At 41.3% G+C, this 22152-nt stretch overlaps 1 protein-coding gene across 3 annotated transcripts in view; it reads left to right on the forward strand.

The window, feature by feature from the left end:
- The first annotated feature begins 270 nt into the window (after positions 1-270).
- GSDME (gasdermin E) overlaps positions 271-22152 on the forward strand; it is a 30723-nt gene continuing 8841 nt past the window's right edge. Inside the window, exons 1-5 of one of the 3 annotated variants that reach the window (XM_027833746.3) lie at positions 271-683; positions 5389-5619; positions 7172-7364; positions 17924-18095; positions 19331-19451. In XM_027833746.3, the coding sequence (XP_027689547.1) occupies positions 5409-5619; positions 7172-7364; positions 17924-18095; positions 19331-19451 (697 nt within the window). In that variant the 5' untranslated portion in view covers positions 271-683; positions 5389-5408. Of the gene's footprint in view, positions 684-5371; positions 5620-7171; positions 7365-17923; positions 18096-19330; positions 19452-22152 lie in introns of all 3 variants that reach the window. The other 2 variants (XM_027833747.3, XM_043541039.1) reach the window with 2 other exon arrangements.

Genomic DNA, 22152 nt, shown 5'->3' on the forward strand with positions numbered 1-22152 from the left:
GGTATTCCTGGAGGATTCATCACATGACATAATCTTTAATTAAAGATTAATCTTTCAATCCTGGAGCTGGGTTGGCAACACTAGTTCACAGGGTGCCTTCTCAGCGCCTCTGCAGGCTATCACCACACTTGTGGAATTGTGGGCCGCTGAGGCACGTGTCATAGGAAACGCTCCACCCCAGTGTGGCAGCCGAAGTCGCTGGTTTTGCAGGTTCTGGGCACTCAGACTCTGGACTCCCAAGGGCTTCCCAGCTGCGCGGAAAGAAACCATGATGGGAAGGGCAATTTCAGCCTCTTCTACAGCTGGTGTTTCCCCTCCAGCTTCAGCTGCTCGCTTTGCCACTGACCCCGGCGAGAAGCGTCCCTGTATGCCCGCCCTTCCCCTCCCACAGAGCGTGCTGCCGGCCGCGTGTCTCTTCGCACACCCCCCCACCCCCCGCAGTCAGGGAGCCACCCCCGTCCCAGGTGTGTGCGTGCTCGCAGCTGATAATACCCCCCCCCTCCCCCCAGGCCAAGCTAGTTACTACTTTCCAGCCGCGCTGCCGAGGCCCGGCAAACTCAGCTCAGGAGTGAGGCGGTGCTGGGCGGCGTGCGGCTGCGGGCGCCAGCCAATGGGCTAGAGAGCGCGGCGAGCATCCGTCCCCCGCGGGGCAGGCTGCGACGGGGTGAGCCACGGGCGTGCTGGTGAGTACGAGCCGAGCGCGCCGCGGTGGCGGCCCCGGCACGCCGGGAAGGCAAAGGGGAGACGCCAGCTCTGGGGAGGGGAGCCGCTGCCCCGCGTCCTCCCTTCCCTCTGCCCTCCTCCCGCTGCGGGCGCCCGCTCGCCCCAGGGGCACTCGCCCTCCCGCTCTCTCCCTTTGTTCTCCTCGCCCCGGTCCCCGTTGGTGTCCCCGTGCGCCCCAAGCGCCGGCTGCTTTTAGCGGGGCTTTAGTGACATCGGTGCCATGTCGTGCCTGGATGCCCTGAGGGTGATTGCAGGCGGGCTTGGGTCAGTCTGGCTAACCACGGGTGTGTGTGTCCACGCCCCAGGGTTAAAACTGCAAGCTGCTGTGTAGACACACCCTAAGGCCTAAGTATGGCTTGGGGGGGCTTAGGGGTGTGTGATTGTGTTGTTGTTGTTTTTTTTTTTTTAACTGAAATAGTTATAAAGAGACCTTACACCACAGATTCCTCTGCCCGTACAGGGATGAACTGTACTAGCATAAGCAATTTAATCCAGTGCAAACTGGGTCCCTGCTAGGGATTTCTTTTTTACTGCTCTAATTATATTGCTGTAGGAATGCAGTACAACTCTGTAGATAGCCCTTAGAGGCAAAGGCTGTAGTTCATCAGAATTGGAAACAATCATCTTTTCAGTGCTGCTAAATAATGTGCATGTGATTGCAGGGAGGAGGGCCTGAAATTAACTCGTTTGAGGACTGAATAACTGCATGAACTTTTTCCGAAGCCTGAATGGACTATTGCGATGACCCAGCCTGACTTGTGTAACACAGGCTCTAGAACAGGGGTGGGCAAACTTTTTGGCCCGAGGGACACATCAGGGTTGCGAAACAGTATGGAGGGCCAGCTAGGGAAGGCTGTGCCTCTCCAAACAGCCTGGCCCCTGCCCCCTAACTGCCCTCCTCAGAGCCTCCAACCCCCCCTGCTCCTTGTCCCCTGACTACCCCTTCCTGGGACCCCCTGCCCCTAACTGCCCCCCCCCAGGACCCCAAGGCCTATCCAACCCGCCCCCATGCCTATCCATCCTCCCCCCCCCGCTCCCTGTCCCCTGGGACCGCTGTACCTAACTGCCCCCCCTGGGACCCCACCCCCTATACAACCCCCCCCCCCGTCTCCTGACTGCCACCCCCCCCGAACCTCTGCCCTATCCAACTGTCCCCTGGGGCCTCCTGCCCCTTATCCAAACCCCCTTACCCTTACCATGCCACTCAGAGTGGCAGGACAGGCTTATTTGAAAGCCTGGGAGGTGGGCAGGCACAAGCCGTGCTACCCGCATGAAGGCATTGCTGTAGTGGAGGGGAGACAGCGGGGGAGGGGACAGGGGTGAGCCTCCCTGGCCGGAAGCTCAGGGGCCAGGCAGGACAGTCCTGTGGGTCGCATATGGCCTGCGGGCTGTAATTTGCCCACCCCTGCCCTAGAACTTCCCTAAAATAATTCCCACACTAACCTTTTGGCATTTGCTTTTATGGTTTTTAAACATTTACCCAAGTTGTCCAGAAAAATAAGGCAATGAAAATAAGTTCCAAATTTTGCTATGAAAGGGTAATAAAATTTACATGCTACTTGTTGCAACCTACTCTCTTTACATGTCTCTCAGTATAGACTCAGGCCCCATTAGAATTCAAAGGATATCTCCTCTGGTGCAGTTCTTCACTAAATATAAAGTCTAACAGCTCTTTGGACTGTCAAGCTACTTGTTCAGACTTGTTTGGTACACAAGGACCCTCCTATGAAGTGTTTATGTACAACTTGAATTTGTAATCAATGTTCTAACATTCTGTAGTGTTGCTCTCATCCTCCACATCTGCCTTCCTCCTCCTATTGCCTAAGGCTTTGAGCAATTTTGTCCTTTAGTCAAAACTGATTTTTTTTTTTAAATTACATTTTAATATACTGACAAATGGGAAATACTGGGTAACTTTCATGAAACTTCCTGTTTTACTGTCCAGAGTAAAATGTACTCACTTTCACAATCCTCTTTGCCCCTTGTAAAATGTTCCTGTAGAATTAATATTCCTAAATACAGATTACTGGGGTAATGTTCCTAAACATGTAGCTCTGGAATTGCAGTAAATGTATGCAAATATTATGAAGCACAGGGAGATGTTTATTTAACTAGATCAGGGGCTCTCAAACTGGGAGTTGGGACCCTTCAGGGGGTTGGGAGATTATTATATGCGGGGTCGCAAGCTGTCAGCCTGCAGCCCAAGCCCTGCTTTGCATCCAGCATTTATAATGGTGTTACATTAAAAACACTTTTTGATATATTGGGGGGGAGTGTGTCGCACTCAGAGGCTTGCTATGTGAAAGGGGTCACAGTACAAAAGTTTGAGAACACTGAACTAGATCGTTTGTTTGTTTTTTATTTGTACTATTATGGCACCTACAAGCCCTAGATATGGACCAGAACCCCCACTGTGATAGGCACTGCACAAATACAGAGGAAAAAAAGACAATCTCTACTCCAAAGAATAATGAGGTGTCCATCATGGGGGTGGGGGGGGGGAATGAGTTTAGCTGACATGTTTTTCCTCTGCATCTTTTTAGTGATGTTCTTGTTAAACACTGTCCCCTCCCCGTCCCACATGCAAACTCATTTTAAAGGCTTAGCTCAAGTCCCCAGTCAAGCAAACAAAACACCCCTTCTCTTCTCTGCTGGTTTCTTTCATCAGTTTACAATAATTTGTTTAATTTAGGCATGGGGGGAATAGCTTTCCCGCTAGTTCTGTCAATCCAAGCCCTGGTCTAACATAAACCTCCAAAGCAAGAAAATTCAAAGGTAATGTCCTCTCAACAACACTTAGCGCCCTGCCCGTCCGCCAGCATACCTGAAGTTTTTTAGGAAACCCAGTCGAACGTTGTTTTACCATTGAGACTAGAAGTGTCCCTTTGAAACAATTCTATCTGAGTGGAAGTCTGTGAAAAGGGTATATAGGATTAGTTGGCATCAAGTTCAAGGAGACAATAATATTTCTATGAGCAATAGGTTTAAAATTTGAATTGAAAAAACAAGGTAACTCCTTCATGTAGCAGAAACTAATCTTAACCGAAAGCTGTTCTAGATTCTTCCATTGAGATTCAGGTTAATCTAGAGACTTCTGACATTCCTAGAAGATGAGGCTGCTGTAGAGTAGACTGAGGTAAATGCTGTGTCATTTTTAGGCTCCTTTTCTGCACTTGTATCTGTGTGAGTGGTGAACCTCCTTTCTGCATTAACCTCTTTGAAGTCAGTGGCCCTCTTCATATGTAGAAGGGTCTGCCCATGCAGACCTGATTACTCTTTATTCTGAAATGGAGTCAAAGGATATGCAAACCACAGGTGTATGCGTGTACTGAGAGGGGGGAGGAGAAGAAGAAGAATATGTTCCTTGGGGATAAGAAGTCATTGTCACATTTAGAAACCGGTAACAGATACTTTAGCAGGGAGTGAGAATTTCTCTGGTATTCCTCCTCCACTGCAAATAATTTGTCAGGTTAGTTCCAGAAGTCAACTTCACCATAGTAGAATTCTGTGGGGGAAACCCTGCCTGTTGGTGGTTGAGGTTCTTCCCTTCCAAATATAAATGGAGTTGAACGATTGTATTTTAAAATGTTCTGGAAATGCGTTCCATACTTGTACATATGCATGTCATTGAGCCTAAATGATGGGAGTGGGAGTTTGAAAATGCAAGAATCTGAACAAATTTAGAGCTAAGGAATTGATCCACAGCCACTGAAATTAGTGGAAGTATTCCCATTGGACACTGGACTGTGCCCCAAGTACATTGCAATAGCAGATTATAATGAAAGTGCTGAGAGACCTTTAGGTAAAATGTTGTTTGACTTTAAAACATTGTAAAATTCCTTCCATTTTTTGTGTAGTCAGGAAGTACCTTTTACTAACCTTGCTTAAATATAGAACTAAGAGTAGGCCACAGGGGTCTCATGAGAAAATACCTGAACATCAATTGGTTAACGTTGTGTGAAGTATTATCTGAAATGGAATTTTGGGAGTTAACGGAACGGCAAATTTCTGTCTTTAAAGTTATTTTCTTCTTTCCCTCTATTTAATAATGAAACGAGCTCTATGGCCAAGCTCTCCTCAGTATTTTTTTTTTTTTTCTGTCTCTTCTGTCAATATTCACCAATGTTCACTGAGTGTCTGTCCTTGCTTTGAAGTCTGTCCTCCCCTATCCTGGTTTGCATCTCTAAATGACAGATCTAATATCTGTGTGGAACAGGACAGATAATTAATGAAGAATGTATGAATATACAGCTTCAAAGAAAAGAAATGGACAGATAAGACATTTTACATTTCAACTTGAACTCTTCAGTCTTCGCAGTCAGATTTAAAAGAACACTGTCAAGTTAAAAAATATCTCATTCTGAAAATATTTCGCTTAATTGTTGGTACAAGTAACACATAGGCATATAAAAACAGAGATGGGAGAAAAATATTTTCCTCAGTTTATGAACTTTATGTAGTCATTTTCACTGTGTTTCTTCTGTATGGTTCCTCTTTTAGAAGAATCTTTGTGAAATACACTCTCTTGGGTAGAGGAAGGCCATTAAACAAAAAGTGATACTGACATTCTCATGTTAACTCTCTAAAACCCTAAGCTTCTTTAAAGGGGACAACTAAGCACTGATACTTTCCAATTGTACTTTTAAAGGGGATTTGTTCTTTCAGATATTAAACGATTCCACAAGATGTTTGCGAAAGCAACAAAAAATTTTGTGAGAGAGACTGACTGTGGCGGTGACTTGATCCCTGTATCCCGCTTGAATGACTCAGATAAATTACAGCTTCTCAACTTAGTAACAAAGAAGAAGAAATTGTGGTGCTGGCAGAAACCAAAGTACCATTTCTTGACAGTCACGCTGAATGATGTGCTTACTGAAGACAAACCTGTAAAACCAGGTAAAACTATACTTGTATGACATTACAGTAGATAAGAAGAATGCAAAGTACAATCTGTTCTAACCATTATTAAATAAAGTTCTTATAGCATGTTACTGTAGGGTTTCTTTTGGCTCTGAAATATTCAGCACTTTTAAATATGAGATGGTTTGATCTTTTCTATGCTTGACTTGTCATTTAGCTAATAACAATACTAATAAAATGTTAGTTAAAAAGTGAAATGTCTTGCCCAGTGCGAGTAGTGTGATTGAATACTGGAGACTCCAAATGACAGTGTTGTTAAATGTTATTATTTTATGGCTTGACATTCTGAAGAGCTCTTTCAGAGTCACTGTCAGGCTCCAGTGTGTGGTAATACTGTGCTGTCATAGTGCACTCTAGATGAGAGCACACTGTGATATGCTCAGCAGGTGAGGTGAGCTGCATCTCATAATCCTCAAGCCCTGGGGCAAATCAGTCTTGACGGCTATCTGACCTTTTATAATACATTTTTAAAAAAATGTTTGTTTCAGATGCTTAATTAGCTGATGTGGAGAAAAGTTTTATATTGATCCCCAAAACAGAAACAGTGCAGGTAGCAGGAATGCAAGCTTTCCCACAGGTCCCCACCAATATTTATCAACCCTGACTTGGAAAGTCCAGCTCCAGTTGCATACAGAGGAGAGCTCAGTCTTCCTGCCTGTTTATTCCTTGGCATCTCTGCCAAAACTGAAGACATCTGGTCACAGGTGACTAAACCTAAATTTGATTGAGTGACCAGCAAGTGAAGGAGTCTGGGCCTGATTCTGATACAGGTTACACTGGTTTATGCTAATATGTAACAATGAAAATCTACTGGTGGTAGCAACAGTGGAAGCATTTGTGTAGACAAGGCTCAGGCATTTTTATCTCCATGTCGTCGTCTCCTGTGTGGAGTGTCTGTACTTGTTTCCTCAAGTTGTGTAACTCAATGGTGGGAACCACTGCTAGGCCAACATTCGAAAGGTAATAGCAAGGCCAAGATCAGTATCTCTCGGCAGACATGACTATCCAACATAAACAAGTAATCTGAAGTGATCTATGTTTATAACTTGCACATTACAGTTCCCAATTTTGAGTTCTGTGCCTAAAGTGTATTATGTTTTTGGCATTAAAGGCCATGAGCCAAAGCCCATTAGATCAATGGGAGTCTTTCCATTGGCTTCAGTGGACCTTGGCACAGGCCCATGATGAGACAAACCAAGATAATGGAAAATAAAAAGCTGAAAACATAGGTAGTTGAGTTGTGTATGTATTCTGTGTATGGCAGGAAAAAATCTCTAGGGTACTTTATAAAATTCTCATCATACATTTCCTTAAAATGCCAAAATGAAAAACAGTGTAAATTGGGGGGGGGGGGGGGGGGGGAGATGGAACAAACAAAAATAAGGGTTGTAGGCCAGTTAACTCTTCTGTGTGACTTTATTTACCTGTTCATATTTTCCACAGGCTTCTGTTTCAGGATCTATTGTTTTCAGGTCTGCATTAGTCATTTTTTATTGTGGGTTTGTTTTTGTTTTTTTTCTTTTCCAAGTTGTTGTTGAGTCTGACTTTGTGAAATATGAGGGGAAGTTTGAAGACTTTGTCAGAGGAAGTATTGAAACTTCATTTGGAAAGATCAACCTGGGTGCTGGAGGAAAAGGCTTTGTAGAAAGCCAGTCTTCATTTGGAAACCTAAAAAAGCAGGAGGCTGATTTGCAGCAGCTTATGAAAGACCTCAAGGGAAGGTATGAGTTTTAATTTTGCCATCCATGTAAAGCTTAAAAAGGAATAATAAACATGTGAAATAGATCTTCAAGTGGCTTATTTTTATGCTGAATTTACACGTTGAATTTGGAGCCAAATCCTCCCTCTGTGGGGCTCTGTGTGGGTGCAGGGATCTGTTTGTTTTGGTGGTTAGTGCAGGACTGGAGCCTGAGTTTAGACAGGTTGTAACCAGTGGGAGTAACAAACCATGGGAGAGGAAAAGGGAATGCCAAAGATATGGACTAGAATCAGGCAGTTTCTTGGATTTTAAGTCTTGTCTAAGGATTGTGTAGGTCTTGATGGATCCAGTAAGAATACTTTTAATGTATATTGGTTGTTTACAAACTAGAACATTTTTGAGGATTTTCTTCACCAGATATCTAGGGCAAATACTCATGGAAACCAAACTTCAAATACCCAGTATTCTAGTAAGCAAGCTTTAAAATCTGTTCTCTGAGTGTTCAAGCTAGTAAAACTTGATTGCTCAAATTTAATAGGAGTGAAATACAAAAGGGGAGCAATATGTCAGTGAAAATTCATTTAAATATTAAATGAATAATCAAAGAAAACATTTTACAGCACTTTCCTATCACTAATACAAACTATCACTTATAACATGAGGAAAAATAGACTTCCGAAGTCAGGGGCTTAGTTCCATAAGATACGGAGCACCTCCTGACAATCTCTGCGTGCCCCAAAATCCCATATAAGGGCATCATACTACAATGAGTTGTCCATGGACAGACCCCCTTTGTGGAATCCAACTTACTTCAGTGGGAATTTTGTGCACTTTTGCCTTACAGGATTGGGGCATGAATCATATGGAGTCAAGGGTACTCAGCATGTGGTAGAATCAAGCCCTTAATCTGTTTGGATTCAATGCAACATACTTTAACAACCGTTGCTAATGCTTTGATGATGAGGTGGCAGGTGTCGAAATGAGATGGAAGAATTAGTTTTTTCGCTAGCTGCATGATAGTTGTCCAAAGCAGTGTAAATTTCCTTTAAACAGATCCTCTAAAAGTAATCAATTTCTCACAGTAAGGATTGCCTGCTGTTCTGCTTGTCAAAGCCTTTACAAACAGCCATTGAAAGGCACCTTGTTACTTTCTTAATAAATTTCCTGATTAAAAACATAAATATCCTAGCAAATGTGTGTGCCATGATTCAAAAATGAATTTATATGTAGTATAAAGGGGGAAAAAAAACTCTCAAGATTTAGAGTAGCTGTCATGACAGTGACACACTAGGTCATGCCTAGTATCCCCTGGAAAAGATGAGTTTTGAAAAAGCTAGTTAGCTGCTCCATTAGAATAGGCAACTCTCCCATAGCAAATGGAAATGTACTGAAGTTAATCCAATGTCTGTGGGCTCACAATCGTCACAGTAATTAAACCGCATTTACAAACATTATCTGTATTCCACTCGGGATGGTCATAAGGTATACACCAATCTATGAATACCTAAAATGAAAATTAAGATCCCAATGATTTGTATCATGTTTGTAACTGTAGTGTATTAAATTCATACAAGCCTTAATCTAGCAAAAATGTATTTGGCTTCTGAAGTGTGGGAACGCACATGGGACTGCAGAATCCTTGGTTTGTTAGACTCAAACCAATTATTGAGGCCCTTAATTTTCTGAAGGTAATATGCTCTGTATATGAGTCTCACTGGATTGTTTATGCAGATTTTGCACTGGAAGTATGCCAGCACAATATGCCTGCATTGCACCCAAGCATCTGGCTCATTTTCTCTAGAAATGACATTTCATAACTTAATGCTTATGATACAAAATATATCGCCAATATTCCAGCCAGTCCTAGTTTCACTGGGAGTTGGGAGATTACAGAACAAGATTAATTTGCAGTTTTTCTGTGTCCCTAGTCATAAGCAGTATAGCCCTTAGAATTTACCATGCTGAGGCAGTTCTTTAAAATTGAAATTTCCTGTATTTGTATCTTAGTTATTTCATGATGTGCCACAAATTTTTCTCCAGCATCTACCTATTATCTTACTCATAGAACATTATGTGATAACATTAAACACTGGTGAGCTTGAAACTGAGGGTTTGATTTTAAGCAATATATTATCAAGGGGGTGTTTACTTGATTTCACCTAATGAAATGACTTATCCAGGGTTTGTTGGATCTATAATTATTCTGTTCATTTTTAATGTATGTCCTAACTGTTCCTTTGCAAAAATGCAGTGCTTATTTTGCATTACTTGAATTGTGATATAATTCAGAAGTTTAAATAAAGTTTAAAAAATAATTTGTCCTCCATGTACATAATACATGATACTGTCCTGAGTGGTATAAAATCAGCTTCCCTCCACTTATATGTACCTTCTAAAGGAGAACCATAGTAAAGCTCAGAATTAAATTACAAAAAAACCTATGGTGTATCCCCTTTTTTAGCAAGGATTTAACAGCTGAATGGTGTGATGGAAGGTCCTGCATAAATAAAATTTCATTACTTTTTTACAAAATATGCCCTACAACATCTGTTAACCTAATATGAAGTATCAAAAATAATTAAAATTAAAACACTCATCAAATACATGAACAAAGTGCATTTTGTGATACATTATCCTTGCTCTTTTTTGCTGTGTTTGCTGAACTAAGTTGCTGTTTCACAAAATGCAGTAATTCATTGTCTTGCAGCTGCTTAGAGTGAATAAATGAGGCTCTACTTCTAATCAATTTGTTAGAAAATAAGCTCGAGAATAATTGTGTTGTTTTTATACCATCATAGAAGTGTAGGACTGGAAGGGACCTCAATGGGTCATCTAGTCCAATCTTCTGCACTCAAGACAGGACTAAATAGTGCTAGACAGTCCCTGACAGGTATTTGGAGGTTTTTAAGAACAGATCAGACAATGAGGGAGATTGTTCCAGTGATTAATCGCCCTGACAGGAAGTTTTTCCTAATGTCCAACCTAGCCCCCCCCCCTTGCTGCAATTCAAGCCCACGGCTTCTTGTCCGATCCTCAGAGGCTAACAAGAACAATTTTTCACCCTCCTCTTTGTAACAACCTTTTATATACTTGAAAACTGTTATCGTGTGCCCTCTGTCTTCTCTTCTCCAGGCTAAACAAACCTCCCTCCCTGCCCCCATCTTTCCTCATAGGTTGTGTTTTCTGAACTTTTAATCATTTTTGTTGCTTTTCTCTGGACTTTCTCCAATTTGTCCACATCTTTCCTGAAATGTGGCACCCAGAACTGGACACAATACTCCAGCTGAGGCCTAATCGGTGTGGAGTAGAGTGGAAGAATTACTCTCCTCCTAATACATCCCAGAATGATGTCTGCTTTTTTTTTTCAATAGTGTTACACTGACTCATATTTAGCTTGTGACCCACTATAACCTGCAGATCCCTTTTTGCAGTACTCCTCTCTATGCAATCGTTTCCCATTTTGTATATATGCAATTCCTTCCTAAGTGGAGTACTTTGCATTTCATCCTATTTACTTCTGGACAAACTGAAGAAATGGTCTGATTTTGAATTTTAACCCTATCCTTCATAGCACTCACAACCACTCCTAGTGTGGTATCGTCCGCAAACTTTATATACGTTCTCGCCATGTCATTATCTAAATTAGGGACCAGTAACCTTTGGCATGCAGCTCATCAGGGAAATCTGCTGGTGGGCCAGGATGGTTTGTTTATCTGCAGCGTCCACCGGTTCAGCCGATCGCAGCTCCCACTGACAGCAATTTGCCATGCCAGGCCAATAGGGGCTGTGGGAAGTGGCAGCCAGCACCTTCTTCGGCCTGCACCACTTCCCACAGCCCCCATTGGCCTGGCACGGCAAAGTTCTTTAAAATGGAGCCAGTGGGAGCTGCGATTGGCCGAACCTGCGGACGCTGCAGGTAAACACACTGGCCTGGCCCGTCAGCAGATTTCCCTGACGGGCCACATGCCAAAGGTTTCTGATCCCTGCTCTAAATCATTTATAAAGATATTGAACAGAACCGGGCCCAAATTGAAATATGTTCTGGTATATTCCACCTTAAAATTCACTTTATTATTGCTTATGCAGTGAGTTAATTAGCCAGATTTATTTATATATGCCTAAACCTGAGTAATGGTGGGAGTTTTATTGCTGTTAATCTTGTCCTTCTTTCCCCTCCCTATTGTTTGTTCCCCTCATTTGTCAAGTAATGCATGAAGTTAAATTGTAATCTCATCAAGGCAGGGACCATGTGTTTTGTATGTGTTCTTTAAAGCACCTAAGGGGTTTTTGAGCACTGTTGGAAATACTTAGAGGCTGGTAAGATACCTCCATCGGTTATCTGAAATCTACATTGAACAATCAGTAGTATTATATGGCTTAAGTGAACTCATAAAACGTCACCACTCAGAATTGCATACAATCAGGTGGGGGGGAATAGAGTACAGGAAGTTGGAAAGAAAATTCTGGAGCAGTGTCCCCCTTTTGAACTCAGTCATAAGTCTTTTAGTACTCTCAAGGAAGATGTGGCATAGAGTAATTGCCTGGTGTCTCTGTAAGGGAACCTTGAAATACTGTATTTAAGGACAGGTTTCAGAGTAGCAGCCATGTTAGTCTGTATTCACAAAAAGAAAAGGAGTACTTGTGGCACCTTAGAGACTAACCAATTTATTTGAGCATAAGCTTCCATCAGCTACAGCTCACTTCATCACAAAGTGAGCTGTAGCTCACAGAAGCTTATGCTCAAATGAATTTAAGGATATTATAGTAAGTATTGTGTTATGGTGTGATGGTAAGTAATCAGTCAGAAAACTGATATTTTAAATGGCTTAATAAAGGAAGTAATATGGAACTGTTTAGTGGAATGTGACAGTGGATTAGACTGGTGTTCTCTGCTGTCTGAGACCCGGCTACAGACTTTTGTTCTGAGAAGGAATAAAGCTTTACAAGAGTTGACCTTGTAAAGTAGGAGGTAGTATCTGAATAGAAGAAATAGGCTATTGTGTTTTATAAGTGAGGTGGAGAAGATTGAACCGACTACATTTCTCTGACCTACTCAACAGAAACGTGCTATTTTATAATGTGAAGAAGTAGGTGCATTTCTTTTTGGGGGAAGCGTAGCATACATTTGTGATTGGTGCAGCTAGAAACCGGTTCACGTGTGGAAATGGTTCTTCAGCAGCGTAGTTTATTTTTAAAGTGATGAGCAGAAATATGTGGTGCTAGGAGATAGGATGTTGCCCATCAGTGAGTGTGCCTAAGGGCCCAACATTGCAAGCCCTCTCTGTTTAGAACGCCCAGCAAATAGCTGAGTATTTAGCATAAAGGTTTGCAGGTTAAGGCCTTTCATCTTGTTGCCCTGGAAAATCTAGGTAGGATTGGATGGAAGAGTGGTCCTAGCCCGCCTGAGGAAACTCTGGCTGCTGGGGACCTGAGGAGGCCACTCAGCTGGTGGCTCTAGGTTTGTTTCTCTAGATTTGTGATCCTTTACCTATTAGCATGCTGTAGTGCCAGATGCTGGGCTGCTTGTATCCGCCTGTCGTGCTCCTTCCTTTTATTGGCTCCTCTCTTTTTCTCTTTGCTGCCTCTGTTCTGCAGCAGAGAGAGAGTGCTCAGTGCACCTATTTACCCTTTCTTATAATACAAGAAGAGAACTTCCAATAAAATTGAAAGACAGTGGGCATAATCCTGCTCCCATTGTAAGTCAATCGGAGTTTTGCTGTTGACTTCATTGGGGGCAGGATCAGCCCAAGTGAGTTTAAAATAGATAAAAGGAAGCTTTTATTACACAATGTATAACTAAATCATAAACTTTCATCTTGTAATTTACAAAAACACATACAGAATTAAAAGTAAATATATCTATGATTTGAGGTATCCAGCATTTCAAACGTTTTATAATGTTTCCTTTGTAAAGCATTTCAGCTCACCTTTAAAGAGTTTGAAAGGAATGCAGTGGAGCGATAGGAAGTTAACCCAGATCGATGATGATGCTGTAAAATAGAATGTGAAAGATTAGAGTGATATGTTGCTTACCATAAATAAGAGCATTTAAAATATGACTTGTGAAATAGAGACTGACAAATTTATTTGAGCATAAGCTTTCATGAGCTACAGCTTGCTTCATCGGATGAAGTGAGCTGTAGCTCACGAAAGTTTATGCTCAAATAAATTTGTTAGTCTCTAAGGTGCCACAAGTACTCCTTTTCTTTTTGCAGATACAGACTAACACGGCTGCTACTCTGAAACCTGTTGAAATAAAAACTGCAGCTCCATTTGTGTACATCCTCAGTCATTTTAATGTAGCCCTTCCTGCATCTCGTGTTAACTATGCTCATAGTACAAGGCTAAGGAAAACTGAGTGAATGAGGTGTCTTAGGCTTGGCCTATACTACAGAGTTAGGTTGACATAGGCAGCTTATGTTGACCTGTGTCAGTGTCTACACTACAGCCTTCAGCCTTGCTCCCACCGATGTAAGTGCCGTGCTACACTGACATAACTCCACCTCCATGAGAGGTGTAGGGCTTACTTCTGTGTAGTTAGGGTGATATGAACCTGTGTTTCTTACATGAGCTGGTGGCTGTCTTGTCAATTTCATGGCTCCCCAGCCCTGAAATTGACAAGAAAGCTAGCTGCTGTCAGGTCTCCACTCCAAGACAGGCTTGGGCTGCCACTCAGGCTCCCCACTGGGAGCCCTGCTGCCCCCCAGGGTCCTGGGACTCCAGGTGCAGATCTCACAGTCTAAGGCAAGAGGCTCCTAGCAGGGAGCTGTGTGGAACAGAGAGCCTTGGCTCTTTTTTTTTTTTTTTTTCTTTCTCTCTCTCTCTCTCTCCCCTCCTCCCCCCCCCCCCCCCAAACACTTCCCCTCTTCAGTCACTGTGTTGTCCTTAAAAGACTCATCTCAGGATTAATCATTGCCATTATATATATGTTCACATTAAAGTCAGTGAGGACAGGAGGGAGGCCGCTAGTGTACAGGGACCATATTCAGGAAAACATTTAGTGTATGTCCTGTTGGAGTCAATGGAATTGAGACTTGAGAATAGGAGGCTTCAGTTTTGACACAGGATTCTTAGTTGGTTAGCTGTACTCCAGAGTCAAAAGGTATAAGAGGGTTTAGGCCAGATTAACTCCATTGCAATAGATGGAACTGAACTCTGAAGGGCCATTTATTTTTAACAAAATTTAAGCAGGTTTTGAAGTACTTCTTGAGTTAGTACTATTTCTGGTACCAAATTAATCTGGTTGCATTTTTCTACATTCTCATTTCTTTTCCTATAATTGGATAGAATGGAGGATGTCCTGTAACTTTGTAACCACCTAAAATAGGCACAAAATAGGTGGAATGAAAACAAGAGAGCATGGGGGAAAGGTTCTGGTGTTGCATCCCTGTTGGTCCTTATGTTGCCTATTGCAAGTTCTTTGAAGCATGGACCCATCTTGCTGTATATCTTCAAGATGCCTAGCACACTTCTGAATACTGCATAAAGCTTAATTATAGTAATAATATGGAAAGTGTAATCTCTGTTAGTTACTATGCTGCTCAGTAGCCCCAGTTTTGCATGTCGGTGGGAGTTTCCAAGAACACTGCTGTTTGTGACCATTTGAAAATTCTTGGATTTCAAAGAATCTGACCTTTCAGATATAAAACTAAGCTTTGCAGAAAAAATCTCAGGAATGTTTGGGTGCATTGTTATAACGATTATTACATTGCTTCGATATATTTTGTTCCTCATCTGCACAATTTTTAGGGTTTTTAGACCATTCTTTCTGAATGACTGAGCTTTCACAGAAACAGAGGTTTCTAAATTCCACACTGATCAAAAATTGTCTGACAGTATGGTGTTTTGTTTTTTGAGGGTGGGGGTGGGTTAGTTTTTTGTTTTTAAAGAACCAAGCTGACTTAAATCTGATGTTGTGCTGTCTGTGTAACGTCTGAAGCTCCAGAAACTGGGGTGTCTAAACTTTAATTCCTAAAAAGCTAGAGATGTATTGATTTAAATGAATCTGAGGCAGAACATGTCTCTTGTATTCTGTTTTCTGGGAATGATAGTTTAACCCCTCTGAATACCCCATTTACAGTAGAATGGAGAAGAAAAGATTAAATAACTCCTGCCAAGGATAGCAATCTTTTAATCTTCTAGCTATCTTGCTAGCTAGAACTGTCTGTTAATAGAAGGTATGACCCCTCTTTTAGGAACCTCAGATGAGTATTTTGAAAAAGGTTGGTATAATTAACACATTTTAGTTGATGGAATACAGTTAAAAGTTCCTTTAACTTCACTGACAGGATTGAATCCTGTCAATCATAAACCCCAGAAGATGTGGTAATGAAGTAAGTAATCCATTTCTTAGAAAAATTTTGTGGTTTCTTGACATCTTTAGGGCATGATTCTGGTACCCTTTCTCATGTTGAATAGCATCTTACTTCAGGAGTGACTTCAGTGGGACTTAAGGACATGCTTAAGTGCTTTGTTTAGTTGGGATGATTTGCTAAATTGGGGACATAATAAGGTGCTACTCAACATGAGTAAAGGGGGCAGAGTCGCTCCCCCCCTCTTCATTTCCCCACCCCGCCATCTTTTCAATGTGACAGTTCTGGTAACTGATTTTTTTTAAATGTATCCTTGACCTTCGCAGGTGCATTGGAACTGACACAGGGAATAACACTGAGGTAACCTTTTAGTCCATGCAAGGGCTTTAAGCTAAACAAATTCACGCTAGAAATAAAGCCTGCATTTTTAACCATGAGGGGTAATTAACCATTGAAACAACTTCCTAGGGATAGGGGGGATTCTCCATTTCTTGAACTTCTTTAAGTCAAGACTGGATTTCTTTCTAAAAGATGGATGCTATCACTGAAATAAAGTTATGGACTAAATAGTTTATTGGGTGAGGGTCTATGACTCGTGTTATGCAGGAGGTCAGACTGGATGATTTTAACAGTCTCTTCTGTCCTTAAAATCTATTAAATGTTATCTACTTCTACCATGTAAAGTACTTGGTTAGTTGTGACCCCAGTTTACCAGCCATGAGTCTGACTAGACACTAAAAATGGATTTGTTAATAGCAAGATTAGAAAACAGAGGTAATTAGTTATAGGTGGGGTTGGGAAAATGTCGTCTTATTAAGGTTGCCTGATATGTCCTATTATAAGACCTGTTTTCAGTTGTTTATAACATTGCCAAACTTTAGCTGATTCGTCTGAAATTTTCCACTTTGGAGGTCTGTCTCAAGCAGAATTTTTTTTTGAACATTTTTTAGCCAAAACAGTTGCATTGTTTCTGAGAACAACGCTAAGGACAAAAAAATCTTGTTTTGCCCATTTTAAAAAAATTCTGGTGTCCTTTTCTTTGAAAACTGTAGCTGACCCATGCTTTGGAGCAGGGACTTGAAATTTGCCAGAGGGTGATCTTTGTGTCAGGGATGTGCCTTTTGCTATCCCCTGATAAAACTACCCAAGTTACAAGCTTTTGAAAAATTGCAGTTCACACATGGTCAGTCAAGACTTGCTAGAGCATTCCAGCTAAAATCGTGAAAGATTCTGTCCTCACTGAGCATGCTTGAACCTCTTGCAGCTACTAGTGTTGACCAGACTGTGCATGTACCGTCCCCATAGAGTGACAGAACATGGTCCAGCCCAGGGCTACAAAGGCCAAAGCTGGACTTCCCCTATAATGGGTGCTCCGTGCCACAGTGGAGCCAATCTCTCCTATGCTCTCAATGATACCTCACCCCTGCTGGCACCCAGACAGTGTGGAAGAGAAAGTTGTCTGATCAAATGCAGAGGGGACAAAAAACAGAGCAGGGAGGAAGGAAAAGGAGTAGGTTGGGACAAGGAGATTTTTGGAACTGGGAGCTGGGACTGGGAGGCAAATTAATTCTGGTATTTTCTAGCTTTTGAGTGCTTGACTTTGCAGCCTTAATTTTCTTTTAATAATTTCAAATTACACCCAAAAAACATTGGCTAGTAGACAAGGATGTCTATCTCACACCCTTAGGTATGCCACTGGATGGACCACAACTTTTTTTTTTTTTTTTTTTTTTTTTTTTTGGTACTTACTGCAGTCCTTATTTGGGAATTGGCTATTATGTGGCTCAGTGACTTCAGTGGGGCTATGCTTGTTAGTCAGCAATAGACTGAAGCTAGTGGGGCAGAGTCTCACCTGATGTAAATTGTCATAGCTCTTTGAAGTCCATGACAACTGACCCACCAGCTGAGGATATGCCCTTATGTTTGCAAGATCGGTTTATTTGTTTTCAAATCACAAAGGAGTCTTAAATTTGTCTGAAGTTATTTGGCTTTTATTTAAACAAATAAAAATAACTAAATAGCCTTTTTGCTGGAAATGATGAACCAAGAATTCACTAAATATGGTGGGATTTAAATTGTTCCAAACAGATCATTACAGTCTTGCTGCTACCAGATAACAAAAGAGAATATAATAATTTGAAGAGGATAATCATACTCAAACCATTTATATTTTACAATAAAAGCTTCTTACAAAGATTGTGGGCATACAATTAAGAATGTTTTATCAGCTGCAGTGTTTATGCTATTAATACCCTTTTTTAAATTTCAGAACAATAAATCTAAACAATAATTTACTGCAACAAGTGCTAGGAAGAAAACATGAGGTACTATGTATCTTGACAGAAAAGATCGTAACAACTCAAAAGTGTTTGGTGTCTGAACATATTCAGACTGAAGAAAAATATGGTGGCGTGGTGGGACTCCGTTCAAAAATTGTAAAGGTAAAAAAACAAAACAACCCACCGACCATGCAGCGCGCACACAAATATTTCTTCAACATCATTAGATGCCTTCAAAACCTCAGTTATGGTATTAAAAAAACAATAACTAAGAAAATTTCCACTTTTTTTCCTCCTGATTTTGAACAAACCATATTATAACTGACCATATCCTGCCCTTGATTTATTAATTGATCTAATAGATCTGTTTCTTCTCTTACTGCTAGAGCTAAGCACATAACTGGCAATGAGCATGTTATCTAATTAATTTAGCCCTTTCTCCTCCATATGAATTTTCTGAGAACAGATCACTTTCTTCATATGTATTCATTATTAAGTATTTGGCAATTTTTGTCTATTTTAAACTGTATCTGTTGCAAATGGTTCTCCACAAGTATTCGATACATTGTTTAGTTGTCACTGATTGGTAGAGTTCCCTAGTTGGATGAGCGTGCAAGCTCTTCTGGGGTGAATCTAGAACCTGGTTTCCATGAATACTCTTGGCATGTGATTCAGTTTTTGTGAACATTCATGCCCACGACATATGATAACACAAATGTTAAAAGAAACGGCACGTTAAAGGGGCAAGAGCACAGCTGAAGCCAATTCATGTAAAAATTCAAGTGACTATTTGGAAACCAGATTTTGCCATGTCACCCAGCTCCACGGAGTATGAGGATCCTCATTGTTTGACCGTTTTCTTCAGGTGCATTCAAGGTGCTTCTGAAATAACTGTAACAAACTGAGGCAAAATCATCAGAACTACCAACAAATCCCCACTGTAGGGGCACTTCCACTGACATAAAGCTGGCAAAGGTACCTGCTTTACCAGCTCTTGTGCACCTGGTTGTAAAGAGGATGGGGATGAGCAGGGGGGGTGTCAGGATGGGAGGGCAGAGCAGCAGTATGACAAAGCGAGGACCAGTTTTTTCCCCTGACTTCATGGGACTTTACACCAGGAGCATAAGTGAAAGCTGCGCCCTGCACACACTGGGGCTGGAGGCTGAGGGTTGAGGTGCTGCTCTTGTCTCCTACCACAGGGCTGAGCTCAGGCCCAGAGAGCTTTGTTAAGATAAATGTTCACAGACCTCTAATATCACATGTGATCTTGATTTGGGCACAGTGGAGAATTGAGCTAATGCTTTTCCTAATCTAATTTGTGTTACCCTGAAGTTCATTTTGTGTGCAAGCTGCTCTTTAGTTGAATCAAATAAACAGTGGATGAATCTGTCCCCCAGGTTTCAGTGAGCGAAAATGGGAATGTGAGAAAGGATTCCAATGTGGTCTTAGAGATTCCTGCTCCCACCGCTATTGCCTATGGCATAACTGAACTGTATATAAAGCGTGATGGTCAGTTCGGTAAGTACAATGCCCGTTTTCTTTTGCATGTAGCTCTGCTATGGAAAAGAGCTACCTCCTCAAGTAAAGCCTTTCATTCACCTGCAGGCTTACAGCACCTGGTTCTTCATTGCCCTGCATCTTGCATAGTCGTTTACACCAGTGCAAAATGGGCATAAAATGTTGCTACCATTTTTATTTAGTAGCATTTTATATACTTTTCACACTCACTTTTGATTAGTATAAATAACTGCATAAGATGCAGGGCAACAGTCAAAGTATTGCCTGTCTGTACAACATTTTATTAGAAAAAATGAAGAAATAAAGTGTGAGGCTGGTAGTTCATGAGCTTTACTGATTTTATATTCAAATGAATATAGATCAGCTCAGAAAAAGACCATAAAAATTTCCTTGCCATGTTCAGTCTTTGTCTCTTGGTTACTCCAGATCAAATTCACTCAGATTACAAGTAAAAATACATTGGGGTTGGAGATTTTGGTTTGTTTTGCTGGGTTTTTTGGTTTGTTTTGTAACTCCCTGCTCTGGACATTCCGTCTGGGCTCTTCCTTGTGTATCATAGCTACAAATCCCAGACCCACGTGAGGTTACTGAGGATAAATGTGCAAGAAGGAAAGAACCCAGGTTGAGTGTGCAGTGCAGGCAGTTAGAAAAGTTAGTGCATCCGAGATGAACTGTAGATGTCCTTAACGTGCAATTGAGATGTAAACCTACAATGCATCTCATTTGGGTCTGTTACAGGAGATGATGGCCAGCTGGAATCTGGACTGACTTTTTAATCTCCTGATGATGAGTTTGTAGGACTGGCAGGAAGAATAATAAAAAAAAAAAATTGTAAACAAAATGTATTTGACCTAAAGTCATCGAGACACGATGAACAGGAAAATTCCCTAAGGCTGTGCATTTTATAGTCACTTTTCAGAACTGAACTGCATTTCCCAGTTAACTACACTACGCTGAATCAGGTCTTAATAAGACATCAGGCTAACAGTGTGTATTAAAATATTATTTAGTAAAAGTTTGGCTGGGAATCGCTCCCTGGGAATATCCTGTGTTCTGTCAGCTGGTTAGTGTGTGCGTGCATTCATTGATCCGTATTCTCATGTGTTTCTTCACTGCTGCCTGACCCTATTTTCATTTTAATTATCTAGTCTTTCCCTCTTCATAAACAACATATGTCTCATGTTGACTTTATTTGTTGGACTTCATAAACAACATATGTCTAGTGTCTTTTTTTTTTTTTTTTTTAATTGTTGCAACAATCATCCATCCCTTCCCTTCCTTTCAGTGGGCAGGGAAACCAGTGGGACTAATCGCAGAGTAAGGTACTCTTCAGCAAGAGTAAAAGTGGAATTAATGTCTGCTTAGGAATATAAGAATTGCCATACTGGATAAGACCAGAGGTCCATCTAGTCCAGTGTCCTGCCTCTGATAGTGGCCAGCTCCAGCTGCTTCGGAGGAAGATGGAAGAATCCCCATAATGGATAATTATCGAATAACCTGCACATGAGTCTTGTTTGTTCTCATTTCTATCAGTGGTTGGCTTATGCCCTAAGGCATGAGAGTTTAGTCTCTCTCTCTCTCTCTCCTCCTCTCTGTATATACTCTCTCTAACATGGCTAGGGAGGGTCTTAGCTATAAAAATGTCTAATCCTTTTTTGAATCCTGCTGAACCCTTTAGCACAGTGATTTTTGTGTGTCTGTGTTCCACAGGTTAATTATGCACTGAATATAAAAACACTCTCTCTTTTAAAGGGCTGAATTTTTTTCCCTTTTGATTTCATTTTGTCCCCTTGGTTTTGTGTTACGAGAGAGGATAAATAGTAGCACCTGGCTGATTTGCTTTGTACCATTCGTTGTTTTATATACCTTTGACGTGTCTCCCCTTAATCATCTTAATGTCTCTGCGTCTCATCATTTTCATTGCCCATCTCTGGATCTCTTCAGTTCTTGTCACCTTATCTCAAACATGCTGGCAGAAACAGATCACTGTGTTCTAGGAGAGGGTGCACCAATGATTTTATATAATGGCATTATGATATTTTGACTTTCCAATCCTCTCTGCCCTCACCCCCACCTCTATAAAGGGTCATGCAAACTTAATGTGCTATAAAAATAATGAACGATAGTAACAATACAAACTTTCATAGACTTGTTTGCTTTTGAATCCAGATCTGTTATGGGATTTGACAGTTGTGACTGCCTCACTTATTTTCACATGATGCTGTGTATGTATTTCAGTCACTGGCCTCATTCTCCCATAAAGGGCAGTTGGGTTTTTTGTTGTGTGTGTTTTGTTTTGTTTTTGTTTTGTTTTTTAGTGATAGCTTCTCCCTTCAGGTGTGCGTATGTAAATCACTGTAACAGTAATGGGAGTAACACAAGCATACTGAGACAAGACTATACTCCTTAGTCAGTAATGCCTTGGCTGCTGCCCTTGCTGGGAAAGGCTTTTATTTGTGTTAATCTCTTTCTGTTCCTTTTCAAGTTGTCTTACAGGTGACGGCAGCTTTCTGAAAGATTGCTTTTTTCCCCTTCCTTCTGTAGCAGAGATTTTTTTTCCCCCTCACCCTTTGAAATACCTGTTTACTTTTGGACTTTCTTCTTTGTCACATACTACTTTAAAACTGACTTACTTTTTTTAGTCTACCCATTTGTTTTGCTACAAAATGCCATGGATGGTATATGGTTCAATATCTTTTTG

Source organism: Chelonia mydas, chromosome 2 (assembly GCF_015237465.2).
Source record: "Chelonia mydas isolate rCheMyd1 chromosome 2, rCheMyd1.pri.v2, whole genome shotgun sequence".
Classification (NCBI taxonomy): domain Eukaryota; kingdom Metazoa; phylum Chordata; order Testudines; family Cheloniidae; genus Chelonia; species Chelonia mydas.